This window comes from Oculina patagonica, chromosome 5 (assembly GCF_052425735.1).
Source record: "Oculina patagonica isolate OP01 chromosome 5, crgOcupat, whole genome shotgun sequence".
Classification (NCBI taxonomy): domain Eukaryota; kingdom Metazoa; phylum Cnidaria; class Anthozoa; order Scleractinia; family Oculinidae; genus Oculina; species Oculina patagonica.
Window position 1 is genome coordinate 7,704,042 of NC_135762.1, and position 16,000 is coordinate 7,720,041.

At 42.5% G+C, this 16,000-nt stretch overlaps 1 protein-coding gene across 1 annotated transcript in view; it reads left to right on the forward strand.

Moving 5' to 3' along the window:
- LOC144655305 (lipopolysaccharide-responsive and beige-like anchor protein) overlaps window positions 1-16,000 on the forward strand; it is a 57,479-nt gene extending 41,479 nt beyond the window's left edge. Inside the window, 20 exon segments of the mRNA XM_078515526.1 lie at window positions 2,841-2,958; window positions 6,233-6,335; window positions 6,410-6,525; window positions 6,884-6,996; window positions 7,357-7,500; window positions 7,621-7,740; window positions 8,023-8,076; window positions 8,444-8,542; window positions 9,121-9,193; window positions 9,683-9,777; window positions 10,186-10,272; window positions 10,524-10,551; window positions 10,669-10,809; window positions 11,239-11,292; window positions 11,376-11,531; window positions 12,215-12,394; window positions 12,795-12,896; window positions 12,975-13,177; window positions 13,701-13,852; window positions 14,519-16,000. Of these exon segments, the coding sequence (XP_078371652.1) occupies window positions 2,841-2,958; window positions 6,233-6,335; window positions 6,410-6,525; window positions 6,884-6,996; window positions 7,357-7,500; window positions 7,621-7,740; window positions 8,023-8,076; window positions 8,444-8,542; window positions 9,121-9,193; window positions 9,683-9,777; window positions 10,186-10,272; window positions 10,524-10,551; window positions 10,669-10,809; window positions 11,239-11,292; window positions 11,376-11,531; window positions 12,215-12,394; window positions 12,795-12,896; window positions 12,975-13,177; window positions 13,701-13,852; window positions 14,519-14,588 (2,208 nt within the window). The 3' untranslated portion in view covers window positions 14,589-16,000.

Genomic DNA, 16,000 nt, shown 5'->3' on the forward strand with positions numbered 1-16,000 from the left:
CTCCTCTCTCCCCTTCGCCTCCCCCCTGGTGTGTTCCCTGTGTGCTGGGCGCTGCCGTGGCAATCCGTGACACGGTCCCTTTAGAAATCTGGTTGAAGTGTGATTCACAACACTGTTTTGTGGGTTCTTGCGAGTTTAGACAGTGTCTCTGGCGTGATCATCGCAAACCGTGAAATCAAAGGGACTATTTTTTACACCCGAGTCTTGGGAGGCCATCGTTATTCTTTTAGATGCAACAAGATATGGCAAATCTAAGTGGAGTGTTTGAGGCTCAGCAAAATAAGCATTGTCATTTGTCTTTTTTTTTTTTAAATTAAGCTTCCATAACAGTTTCTTATAATGGTCTAATTCTAGCAAGTCTCGATTTTGGATATTTTGGAATGGTTTTAATTTCTTGCTTAGCCCGCATTGATTGCATATCTTTCAGAGTATTCATCCTCATATGGGCAGCTTATTTTATAGTAGTTGCCTATTAGCCTGGGTCGTTATGTGATGTTCTTTGTACAACTAGATAATTGCTTGCTTTCCAAGCGTCTTTCAGTTTCACTTAGGGGTATGAATGGATACCGACGATCTGCTTGGTCAACCTCAAGAATTAAGAATGCTGGGGGGTAGCTTGTGATGGACTAGCATCCCATCCAGGGGGAGTAGACGCAACGCTTAAAGCAACTTAATGCTACAGAAACCTTGGTTAAGAACTGGCACTGATAATCCGTCTTCAGGAGTTCTCCGTTTTCTAACATTAGAACTTACTTTATCACTGTTTCTCGAAGTACATCGAAAATACAATCGACATTCATTTTAACGGTAACTTAGAATTGACGTGCAAACGAGTTGACAGGGGTGTGAAATTAAACGTAAAGTTCGAGGGCTAGTCGTATACTGTTATTTCATGGTCTTGATGCCCTTGTCTGTTAGCGAGAATTAGTTTGCGTTATAAAAGTGTCTTTTAGTTGATGTCCTTCGTGCGTGACACCTTACGGCGAGGCTTGTTCATTTTGCTAGATTTTTTTAAGCTCTACTTGGACAGAAATTTCTTGTTGTGTAGGAAATTAAATTTCTTGTAGTGATCGCAACCATCCGTAGTCGTGAGGCTAAAACAGAAAAGTTGTTCAGTTATTCTTTACTGGAAAGGACATTTTCGCAGTTATAAATATTGGAGGTTTTTGACACGTGCACTATTTCTGCAATACTGGCTTCATTGCTTAGTGTCTTGTACGAGTATTACAAAAACTTCGCACAAAGCTTGACTAAACAAGAATAAGTGAAACATATGAAAATATTTCGGTTAGTCTAAAAAGGGAACGAACTGCCCTGTAGTACAGCTAAAAGCCACGTATTTTTCCACTCAAGTTTTAATAAGATGACTGAAATAATAATTTCTTTTTGTGCGTACGAATGTTAATTTTGCGTAGCTTTAATGACAAATCTTTGTCAATTAAAAGAAGGGGGCTTAACATGCAAATACGTCAGTCGCAGACAGATGCCAAATAAAGCCTCGGTGAAGAGAAAATAGTTCTTAACATGTGTAAATATTGACCAAACGCGGCTCAAACAAAGACAAGGTGCTCACGAAAACTAACTCAGGCGGCCACTTTTAGCTTCGCATTGTGTCAATAAAACTACCAGAAACTGGAGAGAGTAATAGTGCTCTGTAATGAATTTTTTGAAGTGGTCTTTGTTCGTTTCTGTTGAACTGAAAGGAAATTAAATTCCTGATAAGCAGGTTGTACTCAGGCCAGGTTTATAGCGTGATGTTGTTTAGTTGTTATCGTTCAATTTGTTGTCGGCTTTCGTTTCTTGTGGTAGTTGAAGTGAAGATGATTTAGTGACTTCTGCTTGCGCGAATGACGTTGTTGGTACATCCAGTCTTCGAGTGTCTTTTCTGTAGAATCTTAGTCTAGAGCCTTGGGTACCTTATGTCTGGAGCCTAAATTTTGTATTTTAATTAATGCTGCTAAAATTCCAAACAAACCGAGGTGTTATAACATTTTTAAGATTTTTTAATTTCATGTTAGTTGTTCCTTACTCTCCTCCTTTATTTACGATATTTCACAAACTCTGTTAAAAATAAAATTATAAATTATTCATTAAATCATTATTGGTGAAGCGATTTAGAGTGTAATTTTCGCGTCCAGACTGACTACCAGATCAAGAAAACGAGGAATAGCGCTTGCATTATGGTTTTGGCGCATTTTTGCTACCAAATCTGCTAAACGTGGGTTTGCAGCAAATCTTGCGGACGAGGATTTGTGCACGCGTTTCCTAGCTACAGTAGTCTAGCAAACTAGAGTTTGCGCGTTCGTTTCGTAGCAAATTCAACAAAGGAGAATTTTTGGTTCACACGTTTTGAAGAAGGGGTTTTGCGCACGCGTTAAATAGTAAATCCAGCAAACGAGAGTTAGCGAGCTGAGATTTGTTGTTCTCGCCTTACTTGAAGCTCGCCGGTTTTTCTTCACCTTGAAACAATTCCTTATCAGAAACTCGCCGGAGTAGATATGCGCGTGCTGAAGTGATTTGTGATTCCAGAAAACTTTCTAAAAATAACACATCAATTTTTTGGCAGTATCCTATACTCCCTAGAAATAAAATAGTGAGTTATTGCAGAAACTGTCAACTGTGTGTCATGGACTAAAATGTGAACTTTTCTCTATCCTATCCCTTGTCCAGTCCCTGAAGTCTTCCTTGTTTGATTTGCACATGGGTTGAACCCAGGCGGCGGTTCAACCTCTGTGTAAAGCGGGAAAGGACGAGTTCAGGGACTGTACTACTCCTAGATCCAAAGAGGAGGAGGAAAATTGAATTTGGTTTTATTTAGATTTTAATGTCTGTCTCCTCAGGTTCTGATGTATATGGACTGTCTGCATGGTAAATGGCCGTTGGATGCAATAAAAGCCGTATTTTCACGAAGATTCTTGTTGCAGAACTGCGCTGTCGAGGTGTATACTTCAACCGGAAGTAAGCCTTATTGTATTTTCTCGTACTTTAACTGTTGTTTAGTAGCTGAACTTTTTGTTCGGATCCCTACAATATTAACAATTAAGTTTGGTAGGAAGCTTTTTCTGACTACTTCTCGTGCTTTTATCGTTGTTTAAGAAGACTCCAAATATCATCAGTTTTCTGAAGTATAAGCATTAGTATTGTAATAACACAAGGATCAACACGAGTAAACGAACAAGTGTTTACTTCAAATCTACGTTGTACTGACAACGAACTAAGAAACAGCACTAAATAGCAAGTAGCGTCCAAGGGAATGCAATACATGCACATATTATAACACCCCCCTATAAATGAAAAAAGAAAGAAAAAACAAAATAAGCTGCCACAACAACACGTACGAGCTGACAAATACATAATATGAATTAGCACGCACAGAGATAAGTACCAAGCAGCACGCGAGAAAATCAGAACAGTCTGGCAAAAAAACAGAGGGCACAAGTCACCAAGTGCAGGTGGCCGTCGTTGGCGCTCGGACGCAGCACGGGGGAGACCGCAACAGTCGGGGACCCCGGCGAACCGGAGACGCAGCCGAACTGACGCAGGCGGAGCAGCTCTGCGGGAACGGATCGCGACCTATCCGACTGGGCCCGGGGAAGCAGGTAACCAACAGGCAAATCACTAAAGTGGCGGTGATGGCCGTTGCCGAGGAACACGGTTGGGCGACAGTGCTGTGCGGCGACGATCCGCCAGGAGGCGGGGGGGCGAGGAGATGACAGGGCGGGGTGTTGGTGGAGTTGGATGGGGATAGTGTGGTGAAGAATGGGGAAGTTGAGGGTGGAGGACGACAGAGTGGGGGGATATAGAAGAAGAGCGTCACCCACCAGAGACTGATCTCGCGTACCTGATGTGGAGGGGGAGATGAGTTCGGAGGAGGAGGGGGGGGGGGAGAAGGGGAGACAGGGAGGGGGGGGGGTAGGGGATAGGGACGATGAGGAAGGAGGAACATGGGAGGAGGAGGGGGGAAGAGATGAGGAGAAGACGTGGGTGGGAGAGACCGGAGGCCCCAGGAGAGGAGTGTGGTGAGAGGACGAGAAGAAGATGTGGATGTAGGGAAGGATGGAAGGGTGAGAATCTTGCCCCCACTCACCTCAGGAGAGGGAAGATAGGAGTTGGGGACGAGAGGGAGAAGGAACCATGCACAAGGTGTAGGGACTCACAGGACACAGAAGTTGTGGTGAGATGGCGGGGAGGAATGGGATGACCGGATAGGGGACAGAACGTGTCACATGACCCTAGCGGTGTTGGTAGTAGGATAGACAGGGGAGAGATGAGTGACTACACAAGCGTGTGGACAGACCACTCTACATGTGGTGAGGGAGAGAGGAGGAGGTGGAAGACGGTGTTGTCAGGGTGGAAGTTGATTGAGGATCTGAGGCCTCTGGAGATAGGAGGGAACGACGACGGGGGAGATGCCCACCTGACACCTAGAACTCTCAGGTTTGTATGATCAGAATCATCGTGTACCAGATGCACAACCTGAGCAGAATTGGATGGAGAACGAACACACAGACAGGAACGAAGCAGGGACATGAGGAGTGGAAGTTGATGCAGACGTAAGCATGAAAGAGAGCGAGAATTGGGAACACAGAGACCGAATGGGAGATGTGTGAACGGGAATGATCTTTGAGGGCTGATAGCGGTAGGATGATGAGACCCGAATACCGGACTTTGACAGGACGAAAACTGGTGACCCATAGTTGGTATCGACAGGGGCGATGACCTCAGGTCTGACTGAAGTACTGACGGACTGAGACGGGACTTTTGGAGGAGAATTACTGGTTGACAAGCTGGGTACTTGAGATGAACTGAGGAAGCTAAGGCATGTAAACACATCTGATATGACTACCAGATCATCTCCAATTCTCACAACACTAACAAAGTTCCTTGATGTAGACCCATTCAGAGATAACAGAAGTGGGAGATTCTGACGACAAGACATTGATGATAGGGGACAAGAGATATATAGTGTCGACAGTTTAGTTTAGTGTCTTTGTGGGTAGCGAAAAGAGTTTTCGGATACGCTAGCTGGATTAACTAGAAAGTAGGAGACCCGACGAGCCGGGCCCAATGTGTGCCGACAGACCCAGAAAAGCCCAGTCAGAATGGAGAGAGATAGTCATCGATGTAGGCATGTCCGAAAGATCACGAAGTGTGGGTGCCCTGGATGAGGAAAGAGAGACAGTACGGGACCTGTGAACAAAAAGGAGGGACAAAGGGAGGAAGAGAACACAGGAACAACAGTGAGGAGGGGATCGACGGAATGGTGAGAGAGGAGGACAGAGATGAGCAAGGAGACGTAGGGGAAGAGGAGAGATGAATGTGTACTGTGAAGAGATATCTGAACCGAACCTCGTGGAAAGTAAACACCGATAGGGAAGATTCACCTAGCAGCCGAGTTGTCGTCAAGCAAGAGGGATAGACGTCCCGAAACAACCAAAATAGTCGAACGTCACGGGACAAAACACACCGACTCGGTGGGAGTTGAAGAGGCAAGATCAGACCCAATACAGTGCTCCACTTCCCATCACCAGCGCCAATCATCCGGTTGGTTGCGTAAGTGAATGTTGAAAGCAAAGCATCATCGCCAATCGTGTTGAACATCGCAGCTGGTATGGGCCGATCCACCAGAATAATGAAAGGGACTCCCAAAGTAGTTTGGCGATTCCACTGGAAAGAGAGGTTGAGGCGGTGAAACCTGATGAAACATCGGGTGTGAGGTGGGCGAGCCGGGAGTTGATCGGCGCTGAAGCGGATCCCTCACCCCTGGATCGAGACGGTTAACGTTGTAACGATGAAAGAGTTACACACACGCTGCCACATGAAAACACAAGGATCAACACGAGTAAACGAACAAGTGTACTAAATCACGTTGAACGACAACGAACAAGAAACAGCAACAAAAGCTAAGTAGGCCAAGGGAATGATATACATGCACATATTATAACAAGTATGAAGTATAAGTAATTTCGTCGAATGTGAAGCGAAAAAAGGCGAGACTCAGAGGAAAAAACTGGTCGCGTGAAAATAGGAGACAAGACACGCATGTCGCCTTAAGCTTTTTTTGCGGCCATTTTGTTCTTTGATATTTTCAAATGAACGTAACTCTACTTCCCCTCTCGCCCAACAAATTAAGGGGAAACAGGGAGTGCTCGTTCTCGACAAAGTCTGTATTTTGCGCACAAAGTTTAACTTAGCAATTCTATTGTTTCTTTTTTCTTTGCTTGTCTGGCAGCATCTGTGATGTTCAAGTTTGCTGATCAGCAGACCGTGAGGAGAGTGGTACGAGCTCTTCCACCTGTTGGAGTCGGCACCCATTATGGGATACCTCAAACCAGGTGCGCTTACTTTTGATTGTTTGCTTGTTTGTTTGTTGTTTGATTGTCAAATAAATGCGAACTTTGTTTTTCAGGGCGGCTTCGTTATATTCACCTCGCCAGCTTTTCCAGAAGTCCACCATGACGAACCGTTGGCAGAAAGGAGAAGTGTCCAATTTTCAGTATCTCATGTTCCTCAACACTATCGCCGGTAAGCACACTGAATATAGCGAGGACATGGTCGGGAAAAAAGTCATAAAGGTCAGGGAATTTTATTTTGAGTCAGGGAAAGTTGACATTTTGAAGAAAAGTCAGGGAAAATTATAATTATAACACCCCTGATGGCTGGATTTAACATTTCAGGTCATTGTGATCTTAGCGGAGGCAGGAGACCGCTACTATATCTGACATTTTGTATTTACTTCAGGGAGATTTTATTTTTGAGGGAAAATTCAGGGAAGTTTGAAAACTGGTATCTGTGGCAACCATGTGAAGTCGACGTGTCCGTTTTACGGTGGTGTCCGTAAGGAAAGGTTGACTGTAATTTTCATTTCCTCTTGTTGTTGCAGGTCGAAGTTTCTGTGATCTCAATCAGTACCCGGTGTTTCCGTGGGTTCTGACCAAATACGAGTCCGACACCTTGGATCTGACGGATCCCAACAATTACAGAGATCTTTCCAAGGTAGGCAGTGGCCATGGTCCCTTATTCGTATGACTGCAACTTCTGTTTCCGGTCTTTTAGACCTCTGTCCTATTGCCACTTTGCCCGCTCTGATAAAGCCGATAACACGACCTCAAAATGGCGCATAAAGTAAGATCCCGAGATAAAAGTAAAAAAGGGAAATGGCTGCGAAAGGTATTCATCCCTAGCATGCTTCGCGCATTACTTTTGCCAAAAGATTACGGGCCTGCCTGAAAGTATAGCAACCTCGCTTCCTGAGGTTCGCACTAGTTTCACAGCTTGTGTTTTTTTGTAGACGCCCAGGTTTTGGTGTCACCTTTTATGAAATACTCATTTCTACTTTCCCGTTCTTGTTCGTAGCCCATCGGTGCTCTAAATCCTACAAGGCATGCGCAGTTTCTCGAGCGTTACGCATCCTGGGATGAAAATGATGACATTCCTCCATTTCACTATGGCACGCACTATTCAACATCCGGGTTCACACTGGCTTGGATGATCCGCGTGGTAAGCTCAGTTGTTGTGATAAGAAGAAAGCGGTGGGTGGTTACTGGTGCTTTTACGGTTTCCGAAAGACAAAACTTATTTTGCAATAGTCCCCACTATTTACTGTGTTCGTCTCAACAGGAGCCGTTTGCTACACAGTTCCTTAATCTTCAAGGCGGTAAATTTGACCATCCCGGTAGAACGTTCTGTTCTATCATCCGCTCTTGGCAAAATTGTCAGCGAGACACGTCAGACGTCAAGGTAGGCCCTTACCATTCATCTCTTTTAAAAGAACTTAAAGGCGCACATGAAATTCCAATTTAACGTCACGCAAGTCGTAGTGTTTTTTGACTGGAGTGACAAGTTCGCGTGAAATGTTTCAAGCAATGCTAGCAAATAGCGTTGTAGATTGCCCAGAAATCGAACCAGAGGAAAAGCGTCAGCCGAGTTACGCCTTCACTGCAAGGGCGTTGATTTCTCTGTGTTTATTTTTGTATTTTTCTCTTGTTTAAAATGTTCATGTTTATTTGTGTTTTGTTTCAGGAGCTTATCCCAGAGCTGTATTATTTTCCAGAGATGTTTGTGAACTCCAATAATGTAAGGCTCACACAGCTATATGCGAAAGTAATATTTCCTATATACAATCTTCTATAAGCTTTGGCTACCGGTATCTCTGTTTCTCTCTCATAAGCAGTCTACTCTGTTATCTCTCACACACAAACGTTCCTGGGCTAGTTTCCTTTTCTGAAATCGCTCGGTTTAAAAGGAATGATTGTTGGTATCAAAACATAACTTCTCCATACATGTCTTTTTTTTTTTTTTTACAAATGTCAGCACTAGTTGAGAGAATTTGAGAATTTGTGCGTAGACAGCACTTTGGGTGATCAGTTTTTGTACCCGACTAGCTTTTGCATTTATGATGTAAGGAGAAAATTGATTCTGATTACATCATTTGGGTTTTTAGTTTACATTCGGTATTGACGACGATGGAGTGGTCATTGATGACGTCGAGCTACCTAAATGGGCGTCAACGCCGGAGGAATTTGTCATGTTACATAGAGCGGTATGTTTATTGAACAGATGACGTTTTCGACAGTTAACGTATCGTAAGAGATATCTGTTAATTGATTTATGTAAAGGCTGACGTTCGAATTATCATTTGCATTGCATGTTCTGTATTTGAGTTATATTGTATAATTTGAAGTACCAAAAAAACAAGTCATACTAAGAATATATAATACTATGAACTTATTGAATGACTTATAAATTTCATGAAAAAATTATTGGCTTGTGGCTGAAAACGATCGAGAGCCACAGATTTTCCCGCCCAGTCCAACCTTACTGAGTTAATAAGCCTTTTATCATACCACCTCAATTGAGGTTGATTTTGTTGTCTTGGTGAATGTTGTGTTTTGTGCGCGTTGTATGAATTGCTGACGCGTTTGGGTGGAGGTCACGTTTTGTTTTTGTTTACAAATAATCGTGATCCAAGCGAAAGTGAGTTTTACTTGTATGGAAATGAACGGGCAGACGTCAACGTTTTTTTTTTTTTGGACATTCAAGCTCGAAAAAATTGACTCGTTTAAGTACCTAGCACACATTATATTCTGAATATATATATTTTTTTATTTTGCGTTTCAGGCTTTAGAATCAAAATACGTGTCTGCCCATCTACACGAATGGGTCGATCTCATATTCGGATTTAAACAGAAAGGTACAGTCACTTAATCAAACATTTGATAAGTTCAAGATTACCCTTAATGTTATTTGTAGGTTTGTTTAAGTTTTGTTGTTGAATTGAAAGGTAGAAAAAAAACTTTCTCTTAAAAAGACCAGCTCCTTTGTTCAATCTCGTTGTCTTTTTTCTAGACTTTCAAACACCGCAATGAAATATTAACTCAGTAAAGCAGGGAAGCTTTTTGAGCCTTTTACAAAACCAACCTAACCGTAGTTTTTAATATTTCTTGAACAATCCGTCTCAATGTTATCCCAAAACTGTCTTTTCTCCTTTGCGCCTCTCTAGTGTTTATCTTGTGTTTTAATAACGTTTTAAACCCCATTGCCGAGTTCTTTCATTTTGTTTTAAGACAATCATTGTGTGAAACAGAATGACATAAATGGCGAAAAGAAGTTTATGAGATACAGTAACCACTCCTGGAGGTATAAACTTCAATAAAAGTTCAACTGTATTTCCTGATCTTAGGTCCTGAAGCAGTGAAAGCTACAAATGTGTTTTTCCACTTGACTTATGAAGGGAATGTTGACTTGGACTCCATTGCTGATCCAGTCATGAGAGAGGTGAATTTATAGTGCCAGGCTGCTGTGGTTTACTGAAACAATTAGGCAATTGCTATTTAGAGCCAATTTCAGTGTCGAAACAGTAATCCAGCTTTGGTTTTGCTTGTAATCTGTAATTGGTTTAAAAATTTCGCGCCACCTTTTCAACCAATCAGTTACAAGACAAAAGCAATCGCGAATTGGTCATACGCGTTTTCCCGCGAACTTTGAGTTTCATTGGTTCCTTGAAGTTGTTTTACTTTGTTTGTTTTTTCGACACAATTGAAAACAGCTCTATTACTTTATGAAAGAAAGTTTATTTTATAAGGATTTCTTGCGCTCGGTCGTTGTAAAAGGAGGTACATAATTTTTTTTAAGGCTTGGTTAGTTTTCCTGACTGACCACAACAAACTGACATTTACCTTGCAGGCCGTTGAACAACAGATCAAAAGTTTTGGTCAAACGCCATCGCAGCTATTGCATGAACCGCACATTCCAAGAATCCCTCCGGAGCAGGTAAAATGACAGCCCCCATTTTGTCTTTGACAGATTGGTTGAGCCCACAAAACCCACAAAGCCCGCGGTTGCCTGGCAACACGACGTAACTCTTTATGATGTCATACTGACGTGAACGGTACAGAGTGAACAAAAGAATTGGAAGATTTTGCGGTGTTCCAACGAAGATTTGTTGTAAAAATAGCAAATAAAGGGCAATGTCTCCCCATTTTTTTCTCCACTGACTTTTTATTTTTTGTGTTTTGTTTTAGAATACAGAAGAAGAGGAGCCATTTAAAAGTACGTTGAAGAACTTAAATTCTGAACAGTTCTTGCTTTGGAATATTTGAATTTGAATGTTTAATATGTCTAAAACACCGACTTATATCTTCCCTCGGTGATATTTCGTTTGTACAGGTATATATTTGACTTTCAAAGTCACGGGTGATGTTCCAGTGACTCACGTAGCAGCCAACACGGACTCCACCGTCCCCTCCCCTGCTGTAGTAACGATCAGCTGTAACCAGTGCTTTTCGGTTAACAAATGGGTGACGTCAGGTAAGGAACTTGCGGTCTCCGCTGCCGTTACTTGGGTCGTCACACAACACAGCGCGTTGCGTGACATTCCAAATAACGGCTGCGAAGGAGACTAAAACTAATGTGAATCGTTAACCATAATGCGTTGATGTCATAGATTTTACCACAGTTTTCGCGAGCTTAAGACGTTCCTTGTGATCTGATAGAAAACTTAGCAATAATAGGTTGATTTTGTAGATCAGCACTTGACTTAGACTGCGCACAGCCCTCGATTGCTTTCAATTGATATTTTTCTAAAATTGTATCCATATCATGAATTCGTTTAAAAAATTCCATTCAGCACTAAGTGAGAGTTTATAAATGCACCTTATTCGATTGTGGTACAGATAACACTCGCGGGTATTTTCCGTGTAGAGTTTTCCAAACTAACCTTAACTCTCTTTTTGATAGCGGACCTAAAGCAAAGTCTTAAAGGAGTTCAAGTTGAACAAGACCCAATGCTAGGTAAGTCGCCCAACCCTGTTTCAATGTTTGCTATCATTTATAAATTGTACTGAAGAATATTTTTTCTTGACTTATTTTTATAGCTACATCCGCTGGCCGGCAGAAGCGGCAACTCGGTGAACCGCTGGACCAATCAGTGACACCGTGCGCCTGCTGTTTTGTGGTGACCGCTGACAACAAGTACATCATGGCTTGCGGCTACTGGGATAACAGCTTCAAATGTTTTTCGGCGGAAAGTGGTAAGAAATTTACAAACGTGCAAGCATGCGTGCGTTCAAAGGAACGTGACTGTGTACTTGCGTGGTAATTTTTGATTTTCTTGGCCAAACTATTCATTATGTTCTAGCATGGGTTGCAGCACACAGCGGTCAAACGCAAAAATTGACGTCACATCCGGTCTTCGCCGCCTCGCACTTTCGACTTGAAAGAGGGCAAACTTTTGCAAGAAATTGTTAAAGAAATAGTACGGTGAAAGAACAGTTCAAGCTGGGACGCTCAGTGAAGATGAATTATCAAATTTCCAATCCATAAGCGGCGTATAAACCTTAACTTTCCAGGGACGGCGTTAACTTTTGGCTTTAAAGCGAAAGTTTTCGGAAAATTTAAGACTTTGTATGGAAAAGTTTGGCGGGAATTACACAGGAACTGCGCACGCGCGCTGCGTTTGACCGCTGTGTGGGGTTGCAGGGTAGAATTTCGCACTTGAGTGCTTTGTTTACGCAGCGGAACCGCGAATGCGAGGGACGAAGTCGTGAAGGAATAGTGAGATTTCACGCAATGGGGTTGTTGACCCTTCAGGAGTGTTCTTGTAATCGGAGTTTGATATGGGTATTTATAGCTGGCAGAAGCATATCACCTATGCTTCTATAGCTGGCTATTGAGTTTGCTTTCAACGGATCATTTCTTGCCCTGTTTCATATAGGTAAACTGACACAGTGCGTGTTCGGTCACTGGGACGTGGTCACGTGCTTGGCATACTCGCGTCACGTGGGTTTGACAGGAGGAGACGCGTTTGTCGTATCTGGATCACGTGACGCTACTGTGTTGGTTTGGCGGTGGAGCGAACGGCTTCAGAGAGTAGCGGCATCTGACCGAGCGGAGGGTGAGTAGCTTCAAACAAATTTAAAATATTGTTTGACTTACTGCAACTTGTTGACTCGAAAGTCCCCATAATGAAAGAGTGAAACTTATCGTTAATGCTTTACTTAGAACAACTGGGGGGGGGGGGGGGGCTAATTAGAAAGGATGGGACTGATTGAAAGTCACAAATCGCCAGCGCACATAAAAAAAGACACATTAAACCTTAAGTTGTCGCAAAATATCTTTTCTTGGCTCAGTGTATTGGCTTGTCACCTTGAGAAAGAGGGGGAAGGGAGTTACCCTCTAGGAGGAGGGCTTATTGAAAAGTGAAGCACTAGAGGGAGGCTCATTAGAAAGAGCTTGGAAGCTTGGAAGCATGTGTGGTACATGAATTACCTCACGTCTGATTTCTCTATCCTCAGGAGACAATCCTTCTCCCCTGGCCATTCTCACTGGGCATGAACAGCCTGTGGTCTGTGTTGACGTCAGCGCTTCCCTGGGACTTGTGGTCAGCGGTTCACAAGGTATGTATCCTAGCAACACAAGCCGATCAAAAAACGCTCTAACCAGGGTGGTAATGGTACTGTTTTGCTCTCTTGCAGAGGGTCCTTGCCTCTTGCACACCACCACAGGGAATCTTTTGCGCACCCTGCGGGGACCCGGAGAGTGCGTCAGACCGAGGCTGTTGAAGCTGACCCGTGATGGCCTGGTGCTAGTTAACTACACTGACGGGACAGGTCATCTGGCGGTGTTCACGATCAATGGCAGGTTGCTAAGCGACAAAAGGCTTGACGACCAGATGCTGGTATGTATTGTCCGTCACGTGCAGCTTTAAACTTTAACAACTTCTTTAACTTGGCATTTCCCCCAAACTGTTGCATTTAAAAAATACAAGATTATGGAATAAGACCTTTTTTCACTTCCCAAAGGCATTTGTGATCTAACACGGGATTGGAAAGTTTAAAACGAATGCGAGCCTTGTATTTACAAGTTTGTCCATACAGCAATCTATTTTCACCAAGGCCATCCTTCGTCATTCTTACTTCTAAATAAATTCTTATCGTTTGCCAAGAACTGTTTAACAAAACCAGACCATTATTGTTAAGTTTCTTGTGATCTAGGGATGACTTTAAGCTTCTCGAATCACACTGAAAAGACCAGTTCTCGGAGAGCGCTGTTGATTGTAAAGCACCCCTTTACAAGTTTGATGTAGATACTTTATTGCTAAATAAGGAAGAAACCGTAGGATAAATGTATGACGTTGATCGCTCCCCAGAAAGCTGTTCTGTACGATAACTAATCTGTTAAATTCGTTCTACTGTTCGCAGGCATTGGCTCTCAATAAAGACGGGAATTTCTTCGTGTCCGGAGGGTTTAGCCGGTACTTGAGGGTGTGGCGAACTCATGACTTGACCTTACTACACACTTATCCGCCATGTGATGGCAGCATTAGAGCTCTCACTATCTCTACCGATCAAAGGTATGTTAGGTACATGTACTGTTTTCTTGCGTGCGACAAGCTTACGACAGGCCTACGACTCCCTTATGACACGACTTGGACCATTTACGCGCCCGCGTCTGACGTAAGGATGTGGTAGGTTGATTAACACCACGCGATTCGTGTTGTAGTCATGGTGCAAAGCGTGTCGCATGCGATAATCGTGGGCAAAATTGCACCGTCTGATTCGCCCCTTACACTCACTACAGTCGAAGCTCTTGTAAGCGAAAGTGGAGCTGGTCGTTAACGGGAATGACCTCTCGTTAGCGACCACACATTAGAGGGCAACAGTAGAGGCTTGTCGCTTACCAATGGTTCAGCATAAAGCTTCTTCCTCAGTCTCGGACTATCATTCTTTCTCCAACCTTCTCAAACTCGTTAATAATTCATCAAGTTAAAACAACGAAAATCTCTACCGTGAAGGAGGTTTGGATAGCCGTTTACTCCGTAATTTTGCTTCAATTGAGAAGATATAAATCAAACACTCACGACAGTGTTTCATCGGCTATCCAAACACCCCGAATTTCGTCAAAAATACTCCGCTGCGCCTCGTATTTTCAACTCTTCTCGGTGTTTTGATATCCCGATGAAACTGTCTCTTGTGGTTGATATATTACTTCTCATTCAATAACTGTTTTTTGTCCCTAGGTGTTTGGTGGCTGGACTGGCTTCAGGCAGTATTCTGGCTATCGCCGTGAATTTCCCTGGTCGCCTTTGATATTAGTACACGAACCTTTACAGACCATTTATCACAGACGTCACTGATAGATGTTGAATTTATCTGGCGCAAGAATCAAAAGGACAAAAAAAGAAATTACAGTGGCCAACCCCTTGGCATTATACAAAATGGCTACATTCGACCGTTATCCAAAGTTTAATTTGACAACAAACGTAGACTTTTTCTTTAGGTCACTCCGTCGTTTGGTCTTCTTCCAGGCGCGTTTGCACTGGCGATTTTTCTAACATTAAAAAATCTTGTTACACAAATTGCTGGTGTTAACGCGCCAACGGCTGGTGTAACTCGGGCCACTCGTGCAATCATAACCAATCGCAATGCAGAACGAAAACAAACACGCCAACTTCAAACAATCAGTGTCCAGTGCGATGGTTTTCCCGCCTCGCTTCCAGTTTCCGCACGGTCGAATTTTCATCTGGATCGATTTTCACTTCGCCAGTCTTTGACGAACAAGAGCGAGTGCTCTCACTCCATCGAAGACATTCGTATAAGCTCTTTATTTCAGTGAACAACGTCACAGACAGTTTATAAGGACCGTGATTATATTTATTAAGCCAAAGGACTTTTAGATTACGGTAAAAAGGGTAGTAACTTTTATTTTTTTAGTTATAATGAATCCGAACGCTTTTTGATGTGCAAAATAGTAAGTCAAGAAATGGTTTTACTAAATGAACATAACATATTTACTCCAAGTGGGGATTCTATCCTCCAATTGATTGTTGATCTCAAATTGCCAATGAGAATTAACTTTTGTTTTACGGATTTGGTAAAATCACTTAAACCGTTAAGCCCCAGTATCGAGATACGAATTCTCCTATACCAATCTCCATGCATCGCTTTAATAGCAGTTGGGAGATGTCAATAAGGTGATCATTACCTTCATTCTCCCAATCTATATGGGTCTAATCTGTTTGATTTTGTTTTAATTTTATAAGAAAAGTCAAGATGTTGATCACTATTGGGCTTCCATTTTAGTGGCTGTCATTTTTTTTGTTCGGACATTTTTTTACTAGTACATGTATCAATTTACATAGTGCATATAAATTTCCTTAGGTTTAACAAATTGACGCTAAAATGTCTAGAGGAAATCGGTATGATTAATTTTAATTTGTAGCTTTTTAAATTAATACGGCTGTGGTGGGTGTTTATTAATCAAGGTTTAGAATATAATATTTTAAGATTAATTAAAGGGTCCCGTTGGGTGAAACTCAACTCGAACCATGGCCACTTTTTAAATAGCAGGTATATAAAACAGTCGGTAAACTATGAAATGTTATAATAATAAATTAAGATGGCACTATAAAAGCGGAGTAAAGAAAAAGAGAAAAAATTTTGAGTGTGGTGTTTATTACTACAAATGTTGACCTATGGAGACTCGGCCCGAGACGCCTCGC